Genomic DNA, 24,523 nt, shown 5'->3' with positions numbered 1-24,523 from the left:
GACACCTGGGTGGCTCAGTGGTTGAGAGTCTCCTTTGACTCAGGTCACAATCCCGCATCAGGCTCCTCACAGGGAACCTGCTTCTCCCTCAGCTTATGTTTCTGCTTCTCTGTGTCTTTTATGAATAAACAAATAAAATCTTAAAAAAAAAAATCTGGTATGGGGCACAGGGGAGGAGCTAAGAGCTTTTAAAGAAAACAGAGAATGAAGCAGACCTAAAATGTAATGATGAAATAAAAAAGTGAAGCTCAGAGAATGAAGTAATCCCTAAAAAAGAAAACAAACTCTGGGCTTTGAGAATCCTGCGAACCGTGATGAACTGGCAGTTTCAGGTGCTCTGAGGAGAGCAGTTTTGCAAAGATCTTGGTTCAAGACCAAGTGTAGGATCTTGGTCAAAACACCCCCTTATTTTCCTAGGGGCTGAGTAGAGGATGGGGGTACGGGGGAAATGCCAGAGCTCAAACTTGGCCTAAGGGTGGATGAGGACAGAGCTCTCCTAAAAAAGCAATAACCCCAGCAACAGGGATGGAGGGGCCATGACGGGAAAAGAATTATGAAGGCAGTTTCTGAAAGACACAGCAGTGCACCAAGACTAAGCCAAAGTGAACTACTGACATACAATGTGATGTGAAGCCTTCCCTGGCCCTCCTTGCCAGGATTCTAAGTGGTGTACAGTTTTGCACCTCAAGATTTACTTGCAATATAGCAAAATAATGGTATCCTGAACAACTCTGAACCTCTGAGTATAGGAGAGGTTACTTGACAAAAGCAAAGATAAAAATTAATTTGGGCGTCATCTCTTCGTGGCTGTACTAGTGGAGAGGAACAACTATCCTTTCCATCACAGATGTTCTCTCATTAGAGGTCTTGTAGACCATCACCTTCAGCACCCCTCTCTCCACACCCCAGTCTCTCTCTAGCCTCTATTTTACTTTATTTTCCTTCATAGCATTTTCCCCATGTCTCCTGACATTATGTATTTCTTTTTTTTTTTTTTTTAAGATTTTATTTATTTATTCCTGAGAGACAGAGAGAGAGAGAGAGAGAGAGAGAGGCAGAGACACAGGCAGAGGGAGAAGCAGGTTCCACTCCATGCAGGGAGCCCGACGTGGGACTCGATCCTGGGTCTCTAGGATCACACCCTGGGCTGAAGGCGGCACTAAACTGCTGAGCCACCTGGGCTGCCCAACATTATATATTTCTTCACTGTCTGCCTCTCAGCACTGGAATGAAAAGTCTCCCCTCACCACCTCCAGAGGAGGGACTCTGGTAACTGCTGTACATTCTGCACCTGGGACAGTGCCTGGTGCATACAGTGAACATCAAATTACCTGTTACAGGACTAACTGAAAGAATACAGCTTGTCTCTAAGTTGTGGTAGCCACCATATTTCATAGAATCTAACATTCCCTTAATTTTAAGATGCTCCATTATTTTACATACCACTAAAAGCTGAATAAAAAAATGTTGCCGATTATCACAAGATCCCATCAATGCTAGGAGGCATAATGTTAATGTGGGAAAACTTTTATAGAACTGGTGATGGGGGATATATCCTAGAGCTGTGTCTGAGAATTGGGCTTTTTTTTTTTTCTTCATAGCACGTTGCATTCTGCAAATACATTTGTCTATCACCCTTGGCAGGATGTGAGTTCACAAGGACAGGACTTTATCTTATCTATCCCCATAGCCTCAGCAGCTGGTATTTTTGGCAGTAGTAGATGCTCAATAATCAGTAAGTGTTTGAGGAATGAGTATATAAATCTCTAAAGTAACAACTAGCAGTCAGGGAAATGATTTTGAGGAGCGTCTATAAGATAAGGAAAGATGGGGAAGCAGTATAAGGAGAATGGAAAAGGATCAAAGGTAAAAAAACAATGATTTTCTTTTTTTTTTTTTAAGATGGTATTTATTTGAGAGAGAGAGAACGAGCACAAGTAGGGTCAGGAGGGCAGAGGGAGAGGAAGAAGCAGGCTCCCTGCTGAGTAGGGAACCTGACATGGGGCTCAATCCCAGCACCCTGGGATTACAACTTGAGCCAAAGGCAGACACTTAACTGAGCCACCCGGTGCCCCCAAAAAACGATTTTCAAGAGAAATCTTAACAAATGAAGATTTTCTTGAGCTGTATCTGTCATCATCTTCCTTTCCTTTTCTACCCTGAGCTTACTTATGAAACCTTCCTCCTGAAAGTCAAATTATTTATATATTCTAATATATAAGAATTTAAAATTTAAATGTCCTTTCCTTTAAAAGTATCCATTCAACAGAAGTCAGATGTGTCTTCCATACATATAATAAATAAAATTATTTCTACCACTGAATACTTTAAATATTTCTAACTCTTTCCTCTTATAGGCAAATGATAAACTTAGAACCTACAAAACAGTTACTACTTAAACTTGCGAACAATCAATTGTGAATGTAGAGAGGACAGTCTCTTACCTGTTGTTTATTGCCTTTTCTAGTTAACATGACAAACGGCATCGTGTCTGCAGACTCTGTTTCTCCCTCCCCACCACCAAGTGGGGGCCCTTTCCTCAGCTGGCTTTTGAGATGCAAGGGAATAGCAACATCAAGTTGGTGCACTTTGACAGATTCACCACTTCGTTGCTTAAAAACGGAAATGAAAAAATATAAATATACTCTAAGGTACACGTCAGTATATGTAAATACAAGTTGCAAACAATTCATTCAGTGCCATATTTCTTAAAACACACTAATTATTAGAGGCAAAGTAATCTTTCTGAGAGGTAGCTGAAATGGAGTCCCCCACCCCACCCTGCTCCCAACTCTTTACATATGACTTGGCAGGCCTATGTGACTGGCTCCTGTTTATCTCTGCAGCCTCTCCCAAGCCCAAACACAATGCTGTCGGTTCTCCTAACTTCACTTGCTCCTGAAATGCATACCCATACCACACATCTTCCGTCATAATTATCCTGTGTCATAAGTGTCTGCTCATCTGTGAGAATCTTCCACTAGGCTAGTGGGGTTCAGCACTGGACACCCTTCCCGGGGTGTTCTTAGCAGTGTTTTACATACCACAGGTGCTCAATTAATATTTAAGAATGAATGAAATCTATTAATGTTCAGATTTGTTTGCTTTGTTAATACCGTTTTTAACATTTACACTGGATTTATCAACCAATTATTTAACCAAACCTTTATTGAAGACTTACTGTGCATTACGCTTAGGGGTACTAATACTAAAAACATAGTCTCTACCCTCAGAGCTCATAACTTAAGTAAGAGAGAGAAATAAATTAATCACAATTTACCCAAGTTATATATATAACCTGGGTTGGGGGTACAGGTCTGGTTGGGAGTGGGTACATGTGAGATTTCATAAAAGACTGAATAAAAATGGGAGACTTAAGAATGCCTTTAAGGCTTCATATGATTTCTAATAAGTAGATGGTAGCAGAGCAATTTGGGGATATGGAGGGAATTTAGGAAGGGGAAGAACAGGTAGGTGCAAGAGCAAAGGCATGAAACAGCATGGTGCATTTCAGGAACTGCATGTATTTTCTATATTTGCTGATGGAATACAAATGAGGAAAGAGCTGAGCATGATTCTTCAAAGCTAAGCAGGTAATCCTGAAAGGCCATGAAGGTTTTGAAATTGCTTTACTACAATTTAAATGGTCTTTTGATATAGGCTCCCTATTTTCAAAAGACTTCACATCAAATAAAAAGGTAATAAAGGTGTAAAGTTTTATTTCTAAGCTCCAATTTATTAGAATTTGCCAGAAGTTCTCCAAGGTTTGTAAGATTTATAAAGACTTTTTACTTAAAATCTGAAAAGATCAGGTTAGATCACTTGATTCATAAATTACTTACTAATATAAATATAAGCTGCAACTATGTATACTGTTCTATATTACACACGTTTTTCTTCTTTTTGATTCTGTCACGGGTGTCTTTCTAGTTGTATATACAGAGTTAATTACATAGCTCGCCTCACTTATATAGTTGGTCCTCTAGTGACAGTCTAGACTTTTTTTTCTATTACAGTATGACATCTTAGTATATTTAATTTCATGCATTTGAGAGAAAGTTAGTAAGGTAAATTTTTAGATCAAATAGCATGCCCATTTGACAGGCATACTAAATTTTTCTTAAAAGGCTGGGCCAATTTACATATTCCAAATGTAGATGTTTATCCATATTAACCACAATGGGTATTATTATCTTAATATCTGATAATCTGATAAAAAGGCTCATCTTAATTTGCTTATCTTTGATTATCAGTGATTTTCAGCATGATTTTACCTAATTTTTTTCAATCAACAAAAAAATCCTGGGTCACTGATTGGCTGCATCACTCAGCATCACTGGCTTATAGGATCTGTTGCTATAGTACAGCTATGAACCCTGTGTTATTTTGTAGGCTATATATATAGCCTACAAAGGGAATAAACTGCTTATCTGTCTCTCCAAAGGGAATATGATTATGTCTTATTTGATAACTTATGCTCCTAAGTAACATGAATTTAAGACTTCATGATATTTTTATATATGAAGAAACTTTAAAATAAGTAGGAAGAAGCAAATTGGCCTAATATACCTAAAACATGAATTTGTACCTTATCATAGCTACTGGCCCTGTAGCATCCATGAAAGTAAAATCCAGTATTTCTTTCCTAAAGAACTACTCCATCAGCTCAGAAAGACTATAATATCTTCCATCCTAAAAATAGCCCTCCTCTTTTACCTCGTTACCTCCCCCTTTCTCCTCCCTTTCTAGTAAAACTCCTCAAAAGTCCCTTGTCTCTGTATCTAGTATTTTTACTTCCTCCCTATTTTCCAATGAGCCTACAGCATAGGGCCCTCATTCCCTTTCCCCAAAAGAAGCTCTTTCCTTGAGTCACTAATGGGTTTAACAACAGCCATATACAAGGTGGTAGTAAAGAGTCCAAGGTATATGACCTCTAACTAATGAAAAATATAATTAACCTAAATTACTGCGAAGATGGAGCTTTTTATAAAATCCAGGGTATTGTCAAGAATATATTAAACAACAGTTCTTTAAACATCAAATGAATGACCAATATTCCTCTAAATATTTACAATAAGTTGTTCAAATTTTAAATCAAACTTAAGAATTTGGTATATTAAATTTCTCCAAATATTTATCTTTGGCAAAGTTTGAATCCTAAACAAACTAGAAGTAAAAAGGTCTTAGAAACAGATAGGACTTCAGAGAGAAAAGGCAGAGACTGGTATAGTGAAATTACTCTGTTCTAAGTCTTACATTTACTACTACTATTTATTTTCCCGCAGTGTATATCAAAGAAATGTGCAAATGGGGATGTGGGATACAAGAAGTACTGGCAGCTGCAAGCTGTATAAATGAGGAAAAAGCTGCTGCAGAGGCAAATGTTTACATGCGGAGACCCCTGTCTCCAGAACTGAACATGCTGCAGTATTCTATAGTGAGAAGACACTTAAGGAGTAGAGTAACCGATTTGTACCTGAAGATTTTCCAGCATCATTTTATCCAGAGCTTGAATGAAGTCCTCATCTTCCACACAAGGTACATGCTTAAGTCCACCTCCCTTAATCATTACCTCCTTATTAAAACAAAACAAGAAACCAGACAAATCTTAACTATAAAGTTTTGGAGAACAGAGTCTTTTGTACTGATAACTTGGTTCAACATAACTCAATGAATGAATAAGCAAAGTATGTAATATGATTATGCTAAAAAAACTTATTAATATAGTAAAGTACTTAGGAAAACAAACTGAAAATGAATTTCCAAAGGAGTATTTTTCAATAATCACAAGAAATACACCTTCAGTGACTAAAACTAAAATAATAATGAGAATGTTGCATGATTTCAAAAGTCAGTTTTCAGCCATACATACAGTATTTTCTTCATCAGTTTCGTTCTCTTTATTGGAATCTGTAAGGTAATCAGTATTCTCTTCCTCTTCCTCCTCGCCTTCATCATCATCATTATCAGAACCCTCCTGAAATTATTTAACATTAGTGGAAAATTAAAACATCTTGAAAAGGGTTACTATATTTTACATGCCTTAAGATTCAAATACTTCTGTATAATCGTTCATTATTCTCAAGTTCCAGCAGTCTGCCTACAACTCAGGGCAAAGTCAGCTGGCAGCCTTAACTGAAAACTAATGCACACCAGTAGCTGAAAACCCATTCACTATCTTCTACTGATCTAATAATACAAAGATCCTTTGTAGAGACTCTTCCTTGAATTGCACAAGGAATGAGCTTCCTGAACCTTTTGTGTTATTTCTCTTCCCTATTTTTTTTCTCTTCCCTATTTTGAGACTATATTTCTCATAGTATTTCTTTAATACCCATCTAACTCTGGAATGAAACTCAATAAATAGTTCAAATTTAACATGGTTAGCAGCTGAAAGCAAGGACACTAAATTTATAAAGTGCTACATTGTATAAAGCACCTCAGCTTGGAAGGTGCTCTCACATACTTCATTTTGTTTGCTCTACTGAATTCTGAGGAAGGTAGGATAAGCTTTCATGTCTTCATTTTTATACATGAAAAAACTAAGGCTTGGATAAATTAAGTGACTTGCCCGAAGACACATTCCTTATTAAGCAGAGGAACTAGACATTCTGATCCCCCTCACCACTTCTCTCCATCCTCTCCTGCCAATGTCCCCAGCTCTTCTTCTATCAGCCAAATTTCTTTTTCAAACAGAAGACTGGACAGAACTTGAGTGATTTTTCAAAAGGGCACACACACACACACAAAAAGCACACAGTTTGTACCCATCTGCCTATTCTTCCACTTTCAACAACACAATTCACTCTCAGTTTAAAAAAAAGTCTACACTTAAACTCAGCTTCTTTTCATTGTGTTAAGAGAAATAGTGAATGAGAAATAATCCAAGAGAAAATGAATTATTTAAATGTTATAACTCTTTTGGTATACATAACAATTCCCACAGTCCAAATAGTGTCTTATTAATTCACTATATAGATATTTGAAGTTTTTTTTACTGTTTCTGAAGTGGAAATATTCTGGGAATGTAAGAAATACATTTACTTATTTCAAATGTAATGACTTTTTAAAACATAAGTTTATGATTCAAAATCAAATTTGCTCTTAAGAGATGCTCTTAAATTTGCTTGAAAAAAGTAATCATTTCTTAACATTTAATAAATACTTCCTATTCAAAAATTAAGTTACACTAAGCTAAAATGCATTTTTTTCTCCTTACCCTTTATTATATTACCCAGGCAAAATAAAATGGATTAACTTTTGAAATTGAAATGCTGAACAAGAATTCCACTATCCTAATCCCTATTTTACACAATAATCTGTAGGATCAGGAAGTGAATGGATCACAAACGCTGGCTGAGGAAAGCAGGAGGGGCAGCACACAAGTCACATTGTCTGAGTCCAGATACTGGCTCACCACTTCCTACTATGAGATTTTGAGCAAATTAACTTACCTGTGCCTTATTTTCTCACCTACCTCATGAGAGGTAGGTGGTATGAGAAATGGTAATGTAAATATTATTTGCATTTACAATGATAAATCTTGTACTTACTGTTAAATTATGTAAATGCTACAAAATATTAAATTGTAGCAGAACATTTACTTTAAAGTTATCTTTAAATTTACACAGCTGATATTCAGGAGGAAATATTTTCATTTGGGTGCTAGGAATAACTTCAACAGGCCATATGGAGCCAAGGACCAAGGTGAGGACCAAGATGAAAACAAAGTACAACTTGTCTGAAGAGTGAACTCTAGACCTTTTCTTTCACAGCTGAAGCAAGCAGTTGAATATCTCACACTGCTCTTATTAATCAACCTATCTTCTCTAACAATGTTCTCCCTATGCTTGGAGAACAGCTGTGGGAAAGAGTGGTCTCAGGTAGGAGGAGAAGCAAACTCTTCCAACTTCATTTATTAAACCACATCTTTTCACTTCTCCTTCTGGATGAGGCTCAGGCCAACATCAATTGAACACTGTTATTTTTCTATACTTAGCAAACAAACATAAATCATGTAGGATATTCACAACTGCAAATGGAAAAGTAAGCAATGGTTAAAAATGATACAACTTTCAAAATTATAGACATTTACTTTTGAAAAAGAGGAAATACATCCCAAATCTTCAGATAAGAAATTTGTAGGAAAATGAGTCACTTTTTCGGTGACAAATTTACTAAGGATGTTTAATTTATTAGATTCTGTTTAAATAATGCAGCAGCAAAATCTACTCTTCAAAATGGTCCTAATAAAAAAATGTCCTATGATCCTCTGATCAATACTATGATTTTCTTAAAAATAAAAACAAACAAACAAAAAACACCTTAATTCCATGGGTTTTCTAACAGAAATACACTACTGGTTACAGTTCCTATAAAAAAAACTAAGGAGATTTTATTTTATACATTAAGGAAGTCTGGCTTAAATAATCAATATACTCTTGTACAAATGTACCTATTGGCTATAAATAAAAGTCATCACCTCTTCTTCTGGTTCATTTACTTCACTTTCATTTCCAGATTGTTCTTCAGTTTCAGCTCCTCCTTCTTCTTCTTCTTCATCCTCTTCAAGATTTTCTCCTTCTGTCATAGAATCTTTGGAATCTTTGTCATTAACTAGGCCTTGAAATGAGGAGAAAATGGAAAAGTACATTAAAAAGGGTAAATTTTCAATATTATACAACTTAATTCAAAAGTATGTATCAAGTAAGATAATTCAGCAGCCAATTTCTCAGACTAAAATAAGAATACAATTTAAAATTATTTGAAAAACATTTTATAAAAATTAGAGGCTTTCATTTCAACAAAAAAAGCAGTAAACATTCATCATATATATAAACCAGCATCTATATGTGTATACAAACATATATGTATTTTTTCTCTTTCAGCTTCTGTTTATCTCCATTTCAGAAGAACACAGACAACATATACCAGCATATAAAATACAACCTCAACCATGTAAGATGCAGCTTTGGTCACACTTTTTATCAAGTGACGTCTCAGAATCTCTCAAACATGAAAGATATAAAGTTATGTTGCCTTTATGGAGAACATACATTTGGCTATCAATCTGAGTGCCTGCACATGAAGACTAATAAGGGAAGGAGACAAAAGTGTGTCACCAAAGGGCTTCATTTTTTTTCTTCAGTAAGAGCATTTTCCTCCTAAGGGAACTTCCTGGCTGGAATTTGCTTCCACCTCCCAAATTCATCCATATCTCACTATCTCATCAATTCTTCTTAATTAACATATAAATTCCAAGCCACTCTATTTGCAAGATGCCTTATCTGATGTGCTCTCTCTTCTTCTGCAGCCTTCTATAGCTGGGTCTTCTCAGTCACAAAACATACTATCTTGGACTCTTGCTCATCTGATATTCTTAATAGAGAATATCCTCAATGTGCACTTTCAAGTCCTCCCTATATATTCTCTAAAACTCAGTCTAAATTTTACTTCCTGTGTAAACACAATGAATACCTGAATCTATCACTCTTCCTCCTACTTGCTCCTAAAGCACTTGGAGAATAGCTCATAGCATCTTACATTTAAGGATACACCATGTAATGTTTTTCTCTAATGATTTCGCAAATATTACATCAGATCATAAGAACCCTTGAAGACAAAGAACTATTATATTCAAAACTTATCAGAGCCCAATTGATAAACACACAGTAGATGCTTAGTAAATCCTTGTTTATTCAGACTCTTAGAGCAGAAAGAAACTTCAGCAATCATGTAATGATTTAACTCTTTCATTCTGAAGAATACTGAAGCCCAGAGTTTGAATAACCTAATCAATAAGAGTAAAAAAATTATTCCAGTGTCTTAAGTCTAAGAAACTAACCAAGAACTAACAAAAATATGAAAGTACAAGGTGATTAAAGTTGGTACACTCAAGTGTGGAAATAAAAAAAATTTTAAAAAGTTGGATAATGCTCAGAGAGGAAAATTAATGCTGAGAAAAGATGGTGTTTTGGAATGAAAATCCATTAACTTAAAATATTTTCTCTCATCACCTATTAGTTTTCATATACAAATATATTCTAGATTTTATACATGTAAATTTTATATATTAACTTATTATTTATAGGAACTTCAAGAAGCAGAATATTGGATTGTTATTTAGGTTATCAAAGACAAAAAATTTAAAGTCACGATTGTCTAAACACTCTCAGCAAAAATATCACAGTGTGCACATGAAATATCCTTACACCTTTTTTCTTTCTATCCACTTAAAACACACTGTGGGAAGAACTATAACGTATAGGTTGCTTTATTTTGATAGTCATACTTCTAATTTGTAAGGAAAATACATACTATTTCTAACACATTTTTATTTGCATTGCAGGTTACTTTCAAAAGCAATTTATAAATATATCTTGCATTTGCTGAACAGTATAATAATTATCCAGCTGTTGATCCCCAGGACACTGTCGATCTAAAATACACAACGAAGGTAAAAATGTACACTCACAGGACACCGGGAAAACAAAATACAAAACACAAACAACAAAATGCTGCTTTGTGCCTCAGTTCTGCTGCTCAAAACAGAGATAGTAATAATTGTAAAACTTCCTTGCAGACTGCTTTAAATTACACTTCTCTGCTTACTAGACAGGTTGTGCATTTCCTGGCTTGACAGGTTAACCGAGTGTTGATTTGTCAATGACTAAAGTAATGACTAACATTACCTTCCTGTGTCATTCTAGCATCAGATAGTACTCAACAAAAACACCAACTCTCAGCTGTACTCGCGTATGTAACTATGTCATTCTATTTTATTACCAATTTGCCTGTGCTTTTTGTGTAAGTGAAACTAACCTGGCATGGAAACTATTTTTACTTTATTTTTCTATTGTATAAAAGCTGTTTGCATGAGAGCGCTTTCTTCTACTGTTTTAGAATTTGGGAAAATTAATACCTCTCCAAATATTTGGAGATCCAGTTTTAAAAATAAGTATTTAACTCTTTAATCCGTCTGCAGTTTAGGAAGATGTGGCTCTGTATCAATTTTACTCCAAAATGCTGATCCATTGTCCTTATCCTATTTTTAAGATTCCTAGTTCATTAGATAGTAAATTATTTTCTATTTAATTGGAGGTGCTTCTAGGCCTTTTATTCTGTTCTACTGATTTTATATCTGATTTGTGAAATACACTGTTGGCTTTATAATTTATTCATGTACCTTTTCTTTTCACCTGTTTCCCTCATTTCTGTTCCTTATACTACAATACAATCTAAAAGTTCCAAACCAGATTAAATTATATTGCCTATAACCATATTGGTTTTGTTCTTATATTTAAAGAGGATGTCTTGGCCAATAATTCTATGTCTATACTTAGAAAACCAAGATATACAAAATTAACACACAAAAATGTTACTTATAGTAACATAAAACTGGAAAGAACCTAAGTGTCAAATAACAGGATTAAATAAATTATGGCACATTCATACAAAGGAATACGGCCAATTAAGAAATGAAAAATATTTCATGTCAGGAAGAAATTTCATAATATTAGGAAGAAAAAGTCCAGTTATTAAAACTGCAAACGTGCGAAAAAATCTTAAAGAACAGAACATATACCAAAAAATGTTAACACATGATCATCTTTGTATATGGAATGTGATTTTTGTTTTCTTGGTATTTTTCACAATTTCTGCCATCAAAAAGTACTACTTTTTTTTTTTTAAGATATATTTATTTGAGAGAGAGAGAGAGTGCATAAGTGAGGGAGGAGCAGGGAGAGAATCCTCAAGTGGACTCCACACTGAGTGCAGAGCCTGCTGTGGGGCTTGACCTCATGACATTGAGATCGTGACCTGAAATGAAATCAAGTTGGCCATTTAACTGACTGATCCACCCATATGCCCAAACAAGTACTACTTTTAATAATTAAAATGACTTTAAAAATACAAGGGAACTTTGTAGTGCTTTCTCATGAACTATTATGTTAGCACTGGGATGTTATCAAGTTAAAATAATAATGAATTTACAAAGTGCTTGAAAACAAAAAATTCCAAAAGCAAAATATGTTATCTTATGGTTTATCAAATAAGAAATAGATTTAATATAGATTCATTCATGTACATCTTCCTCCTGATATTTACACTCTAAAACAGAGGAAAATGGGACAACTTGGAAGCAGGGAGCATATTGATTCTAGCTGCCATCATCTTTGGAGCTTGGTTCACAAATGGTGGCCTGTTTTTCCTTCCCATATTCTAAACAAGAACAGACCCCTTAAAAGAAGCCTGAGGTCCTTTAATTTAACCCTTTGGTCTATAAAGGATAAAGCGTACTTACTATATTCTTTATCGCTACCAAACTAGGTGTCAAACTAGTGTTACCTGACCCCATACACAGAGTTCCATTTGTAAAAGTTTTGGGGAAACAAGGCTAAGACTTAAGTATATCAAAGCATTTGAAGTAGGGGCACCTGGGTGATTCAGTGGGTTAGCCTCTGCCATTGGCTCAGGTCATGATGTCAGGGTCCTGGGATGGAACCCCCTGTCAGGCTCCTTGCTCAGTGGGGAGTCTGCTGCTCCCTCTCCTCACTTCCCCTCCTCCCTGCTCCTGTTCTCTCAAATAAATATTTAAAATAAAAAGGTGTTTGAAGTAAAGGAAATAATTAAGATAAATTAGTACTCTTCTTGATATGATCATTTTATACAATCAGAAATCTGAAAAGGAAAAAAAAAAGATAACTTGGGACAAAGTTCAAAGGATGAAAGAAATCACGTAAGTCCTTCTGTGTGGAATGGTAAAAAAGTGAATAGCTGCACAATCAGTAGCACCTTTAAAATTACTGCTCAAATAGATAACAGTAAACATTCTCCAAAGGAGGATGGACCTTTGGAGAAAGAAATCCTATGGAAAATGCTGGATATAATATGAAAAAAATAGTTTTAGAGGAAAAAGTCACGAATACCTTTGTTATGAAAAGCAGTTCTTTAGATACGTAACATAGCAAGTTTATGCAATTGGCATAAATGGTGAAGCTCAAGGATCTCCTAACGACAGGCATATGGGTACCAAGTGCTAGCAGGAAACAAAAACACTAGCTTCAAAGCCTAAAAACATGTTATTTTGAAATAATTATAATAAACATGCTAACATGCTAAGAACTATTAGCAAGCAAACCAGGTTGGTATGCACCTCATTCCAGTTATTTCCATTGACAAAGTTAGTCGGCTCCTACAGTCTCCTGTGGGAGCTGTTCAAGAGCTAACTCTTCTTCCAGAAAAGTCTCAGAAAGATGAAAGTAAACAGACCAATTCTTCTGCAGCACATAATTCTCACATTTTCTCTAGTTGTTAGAGAGACAACTCTCCCAGAGAATAAGGTCTGAAATTCCACAGGGTAGCTCCAAACTTCTAACAGATACTCCCTCTACAGTGTCCAGCCTGAACTAATATCTTAGGAAATAATGCTTGTTGAAAACAAGGAGTCAGGGAGGTGTATATGAGATGCTTTCATCAAAAGTGTTTTGTATTAGCAACTGAAAATTCTAAAAAAATTAAGAGAGGCTGAGAGGATGGTGTTTTTCCATCACTATCCTTTCCTTCAAGTCTTACATGACTATTTTCCTCTAATTTGGGATTTAATGAAATCAAGAAGTATGCCACCGAGGACGTAACTAACACTATTATATAACACTCAACACTGAAAACAGAAAGTATACAAAAGCAAATATAACAATATAAGGCAAATTCTAGAAACAATCTGTCAAATATCATTTTCATTTTTCCTCTATAATTAATTGCTTACCTAGTTTTATTAAGAATTCTCGTTCCAAGTCGTGTACCTGCCTGATGGATTCTTCCAGAGAATTACAAAGTTTGATCTTTGGTCTTAGCAGTTCTAATGTATCACTGATCATGTAATCTATGTCAATAGGAAATGGATGGTCTTTTGTCCAAACCTCCAAACTTTTCTTCCACCAAACATAACGCTGATAACAAATGAAAAATAAATTTAGCTCTAAGAAATTAATAATAAAAATATTTTAAAACAACAAAATATTGTAATGTTACCTAGTTATAATAACTAAGCTTAAAAGTTGTATAAAACACCATTTTTATTAATGGTCAACGATAATAATTCTCTTACAGTTTCTAAGCCATTTGATTGTAATTTGAATTTTTTTATAACAACTGTCAAAATCCTTTTTAAAGGCAAGGAAAAAAGTCATAAATAAAATACCAAATAAATTCCCAGGTACTGAAAAGAGGCAGAAATCCAACTCCCAAACCCCTAAATGGGGTTTAAATATTTATTTTACCAAACAACAAAAAGCAACCAGATTCAAACCCATAGTTATGATATTTATTTATTATTTTCTCTATGCTACCTGTTTTGATTTCTAAGGTCAATTAAAGTACCTGAAAATACAGTTTTTGAAAATGTAAAATTATTTTATTGAACTTACAAGCATTTATTGAACAGCTGTTGTATATATATGGTACTGTTTAGAGATCTTCCCTCTCTCTTCCAAGCCTGGTTCCTTCATTCTATTTTCTACTTTGTAATTCATAAGTTTAACTAAAAAGCACAACCCAAGAATTTGCTTGGATATAAATGGGTATACTTCCAGATGCTTTCTCTTCTCTAGGTTGGTCTAGGTCCCTGCTACTCAAAGTGTAAGTTGTTTGAGCTGGTTAGAAATGCCGACTCTTAGACCCTCACCCCCCCATCCAAGACCAAATGAATTATAATCTGCATTTTAACAATATCTCTGGGTGGTGCATATGTATTTTAAAGTTCAGAAGTGGGCAGCCTGGGTAGCTCAGCGGTTAGCGCCACCTGCAGCCCAGGGTGTGATCCTGGAGACAAGGGATGGAGTCCCACGTCAGGCTCCCTGCATAGAGTCTACTTCTCCCCTCTGCCTGTGTCTCTGTCTCTCTCTCTCGGTCCCTCATGAATAAGTAAATCTTAAAAAAAATAACAATAAAGTTAAGAAGTACTGCTGCAGGTGGTCCTCTCCGTCTGATCTTCCCATTCTCCAATCTAGGAGAACACATTACCCTCCTCCCCTTAGGCCTCCCTCACTCCTTGCTCCCAATTCCCAGGTAATATCCTGCTGCATGTTAATTAATATGGAAAATATTTTTGTCTCTTTCTGCCCCGGGATATTTCTGAGTGGCTTTTTTCTCTCAGGCTAGGATTTCAAAGTGAATGCAATATGGACACTCTTCTGAAAGAGAGTTTACTTTTGATGCTGATAGTTACAGCTGACATTTTGCAGCAAAACTTTGGTTTTCAACAGTCTCCAACTTAAGATAGTCATTACATACAACAGTCAATCTGACTCTCAAATTTGCCTAACTCCCCTCATTTTCTTATCAGTTGAAAAAACCAGGGAGTAACAAGCTGTCCTCTGCTGCACAGGTATAGTGATAGAACAAAGTTAACATGCTCTTCCCCCAGAGTATTTACCCTACTTAACATCAACCACTATGTGGATGTATTTTTGATATCTCAAAAGTTATAGTTTTAAATTTATTTTCTTCACCAATAAATAATGGAGAAAACACTAACAAGATATTCTATAGAATAGAATGATCAGGGACACCCTGGGTGGCTTGGTGGTTGAGAGTCTGCCTTCAGCTAAGGGCGTGATCCCAGGGTCCGGGATCTAGTCCCACACATTAGGCTCCTTGCAATGAGCCTGCTTCTCTCTCTGCCTGTGTGTCTCTGCCTCTCTCTGTCTTTCTGGAATAAGTAAAATCTTAAAAAATAAATAAATAAATAAGAATGGAATGATAGTATAGAATTGAATGCTACTTTGGAACTTTATTTCACTAATACCTAGAGAATTTGATAGTGAGCAATTCAACCTAATCAGTACTTAACAACATTGTATTATATGGGAAATAGTGATTAGGTTCCAAACAACCAACCTATAAGATAACTAAGGTGGAACACCAACCTTACAAAGGTTGTAGAACTGTCTCCGTATGTATCTGAATTTAATTTATACCATGCTTGCTCTACACTGTAAGTTTACATAATTAACTGCTTAGAGAGGGAAAGTACAACCCAAAAATTTACCATGAATGAACAAATATTTTCCTGTTTTGAAAACAACATATTTTCCAAAAAATGACATTTCTAAAAAAAAAGGTTAAATTGTTTAGAAATAAGAATTTTAGATATACAAACAATACAAATGAGTTAAAAATGTTTATTAGATGTATAAAAATTGCAAGTAATCCATAAACTGCCATACCAAATACGACAATCCATAAATTACTGCACCACATATAAACCATATCAAAATAATACCCAGAATTAATGATCATTGTTAATCAAAAAAGTGACAGTGCAAATTGAATATTTGTATAGAATTCATCATATATTTTAATCTCTAGAATATTCTTAACAGGAAGAAAAAAATCTAATGACAAACACATCTTATATGTGATACATGAATGCTACTGCATTTCTTCTCTAATATTTTTTTGTAACACAAGGAATGCATTAAACATGCCAAACTGCATATTTGAGTTTACATACCTGAAAGTATACAAGGAAGCAATCAAGTTTTCGTTTACTGGAACCTCTGTCAAAGTACTGGCCACAAGTATCCAAAATAGTGCACACTAGTCTAATTCTGAAAAGGTGCTCAGGAGGGTCTAGTGAACTTGGAGAGCCATCTGAGTTAACACCAAAGGAGGTAAAAGAATAAAGAGTTCTAAAAATAACAGCTGATTCCACCATTCGATAATTATAAAGTTCCCCTAAGAACTTGGCACTGCTGATACGTCTCTGATTAAATTTAGGTTGATTAACCTAAAGGAAAAAACACACATAGATTTCCATTAAAGAACAGTAATGTGTTGAGGTAAAATTCTTGTCTGTCACTTGATAATATCAATTACTGAAAGAACACTAAACAGAAAAAATGAGTTTTTCCTTCTTTTCTAAAAAAGTGATCACTCCTGGATATTCTTTATTCCTAAAAAATGGCTGTCTTTAAAATGTTTTAATAAAAAGAACAAGTTAAATTTTAAAGTTAGTATTAAGCGATCATTAACTGAGTCGATGACACAGTTAAAAATGTAATCCTCCCTATCAGCTTTCCATAACTTACTTTTTCTGTAACCCATGAATTAGGGAAACGGTAAGTCAACAGAAAGAGGAAATGGTTTACAGAAATTCTTATCAAATGATTACCAATTCACCTAATTAAGAGATTTATAGATTCCTAAAGTTGAATTCTAGTGCCCCAGAAATAGTAAAAATCTCGTATGCTCTTCCAAAATAAGCCTAACTGAACTTGAGAAAAAGCAGCAAAAAACTCTCCAGCACTAGCCTGAAAAAGCCACAAAATCTGAAACAACAGGGTTCATTAAAAAAAAAAGTAAGTCTGAAGAAACAATAAGCTGACATCATAAGGGGAAAGGAAGGTTTCCAAATTATTATTTTTCAATAATCAGATTTAAGAGTTGTTTGAATTCTCTACAAACTCCAATTCGATGACTTTAAGGGAAGTCCTCATTACCTCCATTCCTAATCGAATATCTTCTAAAACTCCATCCACAACATGGATTCCAACATCTTCTTGGTAGAGCACCAGTCCCGCTAAGAGGTTGGCTACACAATGAATACTATTATATTTCACATTCCAGATGTTTATCATACAACAAATAACATAGTCTTTCACTTCTTGGTCCTGCCAAGGCAACTTTCGCATCTGTCTCAAAACCTACACGAAGGGAATTTTGTTTTAATTACTAAGATAAGTACATAATACTCTAATACATCCAATAATATATTTGTGTGGTCATAGAACTTTTGTTATGAAAAATACTTTAGAGATCTTCTACCAGCTTCTTCACTTTAGAGATAAGAAAAGCGATATATTTCTAATTATGGCGAAACTTATTCACATTACCCTTTATCTCTTCATAATGCCCCTAAGTTTTCTAGAGTTTCCAGATCTTCAATAGTAATAGTAATAGTATACACTCCTAAAATTTGTAATAATATACACTCATAAAATCTGGTTGCTAAAAAAAAATTCCTATATGGTTTATGAAAAATAGTATTTTCTTTTGCATATCACTAATATAAATAATCTCAGACACTTTTTTATAAATCAAAAATTTCCAGGGCACCTGGGTGGCTCAGTGGTTGAGTCTTTGCTTTTGGCTCAGGTCATGATCCCAGGGTCTTAAGATCAAGTTCCACATCAGGCTTCCCACAGGGAGCCTGCTTCCCCCTTTGCCTGTTTCTGCCTCTCCATGTCTCTCATGAATAATCAAAATTTTAAAATAAATAAATAAATAAAACTCTACTGGTAACGGGATGGTGAGTAGAGCTCTACCTAAAATGGAGTTCCTTCCATTTTTATTCTGGGGGGGAAAAAGGATACTATTGGCATATTGCAAAGCACTCTTCTCATCTCTACTCTATAGCCACCATTCATCTTTCAAGCCCTTAATATGTTCTCAAATCAGCTTCAGTGGAAATGTTAATGTTGTCTCAAATATATAACAATCTGTATTTTTTAATCTTTTAGCTAATTCTGAAACAGCTTTCAAACTGCTTGTTTGAAACAACTACTATCTCTGACTTTGACTCAAAAGTTGAGTCCAATTTCCAAAGTCGTGTGATCATTCCTCACTACCCATGTAGACTGCATGTATTACTGCACGCCTTTCCTCCTCCCCACAGGTTTTCTCTGTCCAGCAGTCAATGTTTTACATTTTTTTCCTAAAAAGAAAAAAAGTTCTATACTGTGTTGTTTCAACTTCTAGAGTTATCCATGAAATGTTCTGTTCAACATATCTTACTTAAAAGTGAAGTTTCTAATAACTACAATAATTAAGAAAACAGGTCAGCACTTCTTAACCTTTTCTGGAAAGTGACCCCTGCTGAGAATCTAAGGAAGACTACAGATCCTCCCCTCCAGAAAAATCGAAACAGCCCCAGAGATCCAAAACTATGAGATTTCAGAGAGCCATGGACCTCGTTAAGCCCATTCAAGATTAGAATCCCCTATACTGAAGCAGAATATTTAAAGTCAAATCATTTAAAATATCAGAAACAAAGTAGTAACTTCAAATATAAATAGCACCAAAATAAAAATTAAAAGAATTATTACTTCAGTAAGAATCATAAAAAGAAAACAAACATATGTCCTATATATTCTGTATTGTCATATGAATTCCATTTTAGGATTACTTGTATAGAAGTAATCCCAATTTAATTTGCAATCTAATCTTAACTCTGCTAAGCTTCACCGCTGAAGCTCTGCTTCAACTTCTCCAGTTACAAAATGTGAATAAGGCAAGCTGCTTATATTCCTTACCTGTATTTTGCCGAACACTGAAGCAATTTATGAACAAACTGATCTGGAGAAACTGAAACATATGTTTTGACCTAAACAATTTAGTGCACAGGCTAGAAGCTAAGTACGTGCACTGCTCTTAAAACTATCATCATTACGATGAAAAAGAATTAATGTGGTTGAATATTATATCTTAGCACTACTACAAACCTCAAATTGACTATTACTTTGTGGTTTCAATGAGATTTACCTTCTCAGTGGTAACCTTGGAGAGATCTTTGTACAAAAGTTTCCGGACATATTCTTGGAGAGGAGGACGTTTCTTTTTCACTGTTTTTTCAGCTGGAGGTGGGTTGCAGTAGTAGTATGCATTCTCCACCATTGTAACATACCTTGCATCAAGGTGCATTGCTTGTTTCTTTCTCATCATTTGCTCCTAAAAATAAAAAAGTCGAAGTCAAAATACTTTCATTCTAAATGTTTATTCCTAAGCAAATTTTTATTTTCAGAGATAAGATTTCAAGATAAAGGACTAGAAAAGGAAAAACAACAACAAACCAATCACTAGGTATTCCTAAAAATATGCAAGCACACTATTTTACCAAAACCGTGTTTTTAGAACAAACTAGTCTATGACTGCAGCGTGTTAAGCCTTACACTCTGACACAAGAAAACTAAAAGCACCCAAGGTTTATAACTTCGGTTATAAACATCAACTCAAAGGCAGTGATTCAACACAGATGCAGTTAACCAATGATAAAGGCTAGCTAGCTGCTTTTAATATAAGGAGGGGAAAGATCCACCGAGCCAATCCAATATTCATCCGTACCACCAAGATCAGCAAAAGAGAGAATTCAAATATTGTAAATAAATATAAGACATTAAAAGTTAGCTCTATTACATTTTTACATGCACTGTCTCATTTAACCTCGAGAGCCTGAGCCAAAGAGCAAGAACAATTTTTTCCTTGTTACAATAAAAATTTGAACTTGGAATGACTTAAGTGGTTAGTGTGATATAAGCCTACACAGATTTTGAAAATCAATTCCACTTGACGGCCTTCCATAATATTTTTACTAGAAAAAAATTGTTTCTTCATATTAAATGTTACTGGCAGAGACTATTCAGGCTTACGTATGGATTCCAAAAAGTAAGTTATCTAAAGCAAATGACACAGTCAAGACTTTTGTAGCAGCAACACTGATCTAATGACAGTATATGGCCCAGGGATTCCTAAACCTGAGCTCTCTTTAACACCAATATTCCCTCTGCCACTATACTTCCTATTTTCCCAAGGCAATGCATGGGTATTATCAAGCATAATAACTTAATTGCTTAATAAACTTGATGACTGTTTCAGCATCCTAAAGTAACTTAAGAAGTAACTTCCTTAAGTAGCTTAAGAAGGAACTTCCATCCCAAGTTAATTTTTCAAGCTTATAGTTTTTAATTTAAAAATTAAATTTTATATTTTTAAGCTTATAATTTATATACTGATGGCACATTAACAATGGCTTCTTTGAAGATTCAAGAACATCCATAAAAAGCTATAATATAACAATATTAACAGTACTTGCTCATTTGCATCATCTATCAAGTTATTTGGGATTGAACTCAATCCTCCTTTAAAATATTGTGAAACTCACTGACAGCCAAGTGAGAAAAATTCCTACAACTCCTGGAATGGCCAACATATATATATATATGAGTGGTTCTAATTTAGGGAGAAATGCTTACTTATATAGCAGAGCAAGATCACAGGCTCACAGGCACTGGTTAATATTCTAACCCCTGAAGTAAATCAAGAACTTCAAGCCCTTACCAAAAGTACGCTGGTCCTCAGGTGTGATTCTGGCGATCTGAAAAGAAATCTTCCACATGTTTCCAGCAGAGTACATGCCATTTCAATATGGTGATGGGAAAAGTCTGACAGAAGCATCTGTAATAATAATGATGATGATGAGAAAACACAAAGACAACACTTCAATCCTATTAAAGAAAGAAAGTACAGATCTAATGTGTATAACAACTTCAAAAATATCAGTGTGAAAAACAAAAGCTAGTCTACTTTAACTTAACAAGCTTCATTGCTGGGACGCCTGGGTGGCTCAGCGGTTAAGCGTCTGCCTTCGGCTCAGGGCATGATCCTGGAGTCCCACATCAGGCTCCCTACAGGGAGCCTGCTTCTCCCTCTGCCTATGTCTCTGCCTCTCTTTCTGCCTCTCATGAATAAATAAATAAAATCTTAAAAACAAAAACAAAAAAACAAGCTTCATTGCTTGCTGAGTATCTTTTGTGTTCAGCCACAAAAAATTTAAAACTTCAATATACTTAACTCCTTTTCTTTCAGATAAATAAATACATGAAAACCAGTATCAAAGTCCTTTCTATAAGGACTATGAGATGCTATGTACTTAAACATCTGTGACATACACAGCTAACATTTCCTAAATGGGTTTTTTTTTCTTGTTTGTATGACATTTACTTGTAAAGTTCTGACCTATGTGGTTAGACCACATTATCATAGCATTTCAATATTCATCCTCCCAATCTTTCTCTATGTATATTTTCTAAACCAAAACAGATTCAAACAAACCACATCATTTAATGACTTGGTGTTTTTTAGTTAATATGATTTTTGCTGTGTGCTTATTTGTCCTTCTGTGGCATGATTTAAAAGGGGATCATTACTGCATAACATGAACTACACTACTGGATTATTTATTGGATATTAAAATTGTTTATGATTTCTTGCTACTTAAACAACTGTGGGACAAACATCCTTAAAGATAAATTCATGCATGTTTATGATTATTTCCTTAAAACAAACATAGAGAAATGGAATTTCTATGTCAAAGAAATGTATATCCTTCCTATGTATTTGTGACAATTACTATAAATAAATATACTAATGTTTAAATTGTTCCATAGTATGATTCCCTTCAATTACAGCATTGGGAAATCTTTCACAATCCCTCTTAAAATGCTGTCCAGAGTTTCCCTAAATGTACTCTGTTGTCTTCTGAGATGCTCCAAGTATATTTAGGAAACTTAACCCCTTGAATATTTACAATGACTATTAATATTTTAAACACTCTTAAGAAATCAAGCAATAAGAAACTTGATATATTAAACTCAGAGTTTTCCAAATGTTTTTGAATCCAGAAGTCTCGCTTTGTATAATATACCTAATATCCTAAGGAAATCAATTTTTTTAAATTATTTATGATAGACACAGAGATTGGGAGAAAGAGAGAGAGAGAGGCAGAGACACAGGAGGAGGGAAAGCAGGCTCCACGCAGGGAGACCAACGCGGGACTTGATCCTGGAACTCCAGGATCGCGCCCTGGGCCAAAGGCAGGCGCCAAACTGCTGAGCTATCCAGGGATCCCCAGGAAATCAATTTGATACAAAATATATCATTGTTAGTCATACTTTCCAAATGCAGAGTTATTACATCTCTGCTGCATCAACTTTACCACATAGAATTACTTACCAACATCTAGCTTAACTCCATTGTGGACAGAAAACATAATCTCAATAATTTGTCTTTCCTAATTTGCTATGATTTTTTTTGATAAATTTTGGTGATCCACCTGCATCTAAAGAGATTTTAAATTCTGATGCTCTTGGGTATAGTGTTAATTAGATCCAGGTTAACTGTATTGTTCAATTCTGTATATATGTATTGATTTCGTCTGCCTCTTCTTTTAAGCTACTGAAAGGTATTTCTAAGTCTCTCACTATGATTGTGAATTTGTTTACTTCTTTCCTTGTTCATTTTTGCTTTATATATTTTGAAGGTCCCTTACTGGATTCATATCAATTCAGGAAGGTAATACTTTCCTGTTAAAATTCACTTTTCACCATTACAAACTGTCCTTTATTCCTAATAAATGCTTTGTACCTTAGTTGCTTGCCAATTATGAAAACAGGTAAATTTTTTTTAAAAGACTTTTTTATTTCAGAGAGAGCATGAGTGGGAGGAGCAGCAGGGGAAGGAGAGAAAATGTCAGATAGACTCCATACCCAGCATAGAGCCCAACATGGGGCTCAATCCCATTACCCCAAGATCAATCACCACTGTAGCTGAAACAGAGAATCAGATGCTCAACCTACTGTGCCACACAGGAACCCTGAGACCAGGTGACTTTTAGTCAGTGTTTTCTTTTTTTTTTTTTTTTAAGATTTTATTTTTATTCTTGAAAGACAAGAGAGAGAGGCAGAGACATAGGCAGAGGGAGAAGCAGGTTCCATGCAGGGAGTCTGATGTGGGACTCGATCCTGGAACTTCAGGATTACACCCTGAGCCGAAGGCAGGCACTAAACTGCAAGCCATGCAGGGATCTCTTAGTCAGTGCTTTCATGATATATTCCACCCATCTTTTTTGTTAGCCTTCCTGGTCTTCATACTTAAGGTTATCGTTTTGCAGGCTACCTACAATGTTGTTTAAATCAAGTCTTATATTCTTCAGGCTCTTGTATTTTGTCCTTTTACATTTCACGTAATTGCTGTGATAGCTACGTTTCTACCTACCATATTATTTGTTTTCTAGTCTGCTCATCTGTTTAATGCTCCTTCTTATTCCTTTGTCTTCCTTCAGATTAAACAAATATTCCTTACTTATTTCATTTTTTCCAGCATTTATAACTAAAACTTTAAATTTGTCTATTGAAAACAACTCAAGGGACACCTGGGTGGCTCCGTGGTTGAGCATCTGCCTTTGGCTCAAGTGGTGATCCTGGAGTCCCACATCAGGGTTCCTGAAGGGAACCTGCTTCTCCCTCTGCCTGTGTCTCTGCCTCTCTCATGAATAAATAAACAAATTTTTGGAAAAAGAAAACAAACCAAATAATGTAGCACTAACCTTTAAACAATGTAGTGTATCATTTTTAGTGAACATCTTAAATTTAGTTAATTCTCCAATAAAGCGAACAGTTTTGTTCTTTGTTTCAATATTGATCTGGTCCTTTTTTCGTACCTACAAATTAAGAGAAAAGAGACATTAGCTTAGAGAATTAATATTTTGAAATCTCTGTGACAAGAAATGTAATTTTAATAAGACTGCATTGACTCTAAATATTTTAAATAAATTTAGCTAAATTTCTTGCTATACAGATTATTTTAAGTTAAGGCAAAATATGCTCTGTGGAACACAAGTGCTGGGATATGATTTGCAAACAGTTCCATGGTCAAATAATTTGGGGGAAACAATGCACTTTATTGG

General features: G+C 35.0%; 1 protein-coding gene across 2 annotated transcripts in view; it reads right to left on the bottom strand.

Moving 5' to 3' along the window:
- UPF2 (UPF2 regulator of nonsense mediated mRNA decay) overlaps positions 1-24,523 on the bottom strand; it is a 102,348-nt gene that overhangs the window by 16,139 nt on the left and 61,686 nt on the right. For both annotated transcript variants that reach the window (XM_077897233.1, XM_077897234.1), the window contains exons 10-19: positions 24,164-24,277; positions 21,118-21,234; positions 19,546-19,731; positions 17,505-17,708; positions 16,517-16,792; positions 13,769-13,952; positions 8,483-8,622; positions 5,873-5,977; positions 5,477-5,575; positions 2,445-2,612 (exon numbers count right to left, since the gene is read on the bottom strand). In XM_077897233.1, coding sequence (XP_077753359.1) covers positions 2,445-2,612; positions 5,477-5,575; positions 5,873-5,977; positions 8,483-8,622; positions 13,769-13,952; positions 16,517-16,792; positions 17,505-17,708; positions 19,546-19,731; positions 21,118-21,234; positions 24,164-24,277 — 1,593 coding nt within the window. The remainder of the gene's footprint in view (positions 1-2,444; positions 2,613-5,476; positions 5,576-5,872; positions 5,978-8,482; positions 8,623-13,768; positions 13,953-16,516; positions 16,793-17,504; positions 17,709-19,545; positions 19,732-21,117; positions 21,235-24,163; positions 24,278-24,523) is intronic.

This window comes from Canis aureus, chromosome 5 (genome assembly GCF_053574225.1).
Source record: "Canis aureus isolate CA01 chromosome 5, VMU_Caureus_v.1.0, whole genome shotgun sequence".
Classification (NCBI taxonomy): domain Eukaryota; kingdom Metazoa; phylum Chordata; class Mammalia; order Carnivora; family Canidae; genus Canis; species Canis aureus.
This window is presented reverse-complemented; position numbering and strand designations above follow the sequence as displayed.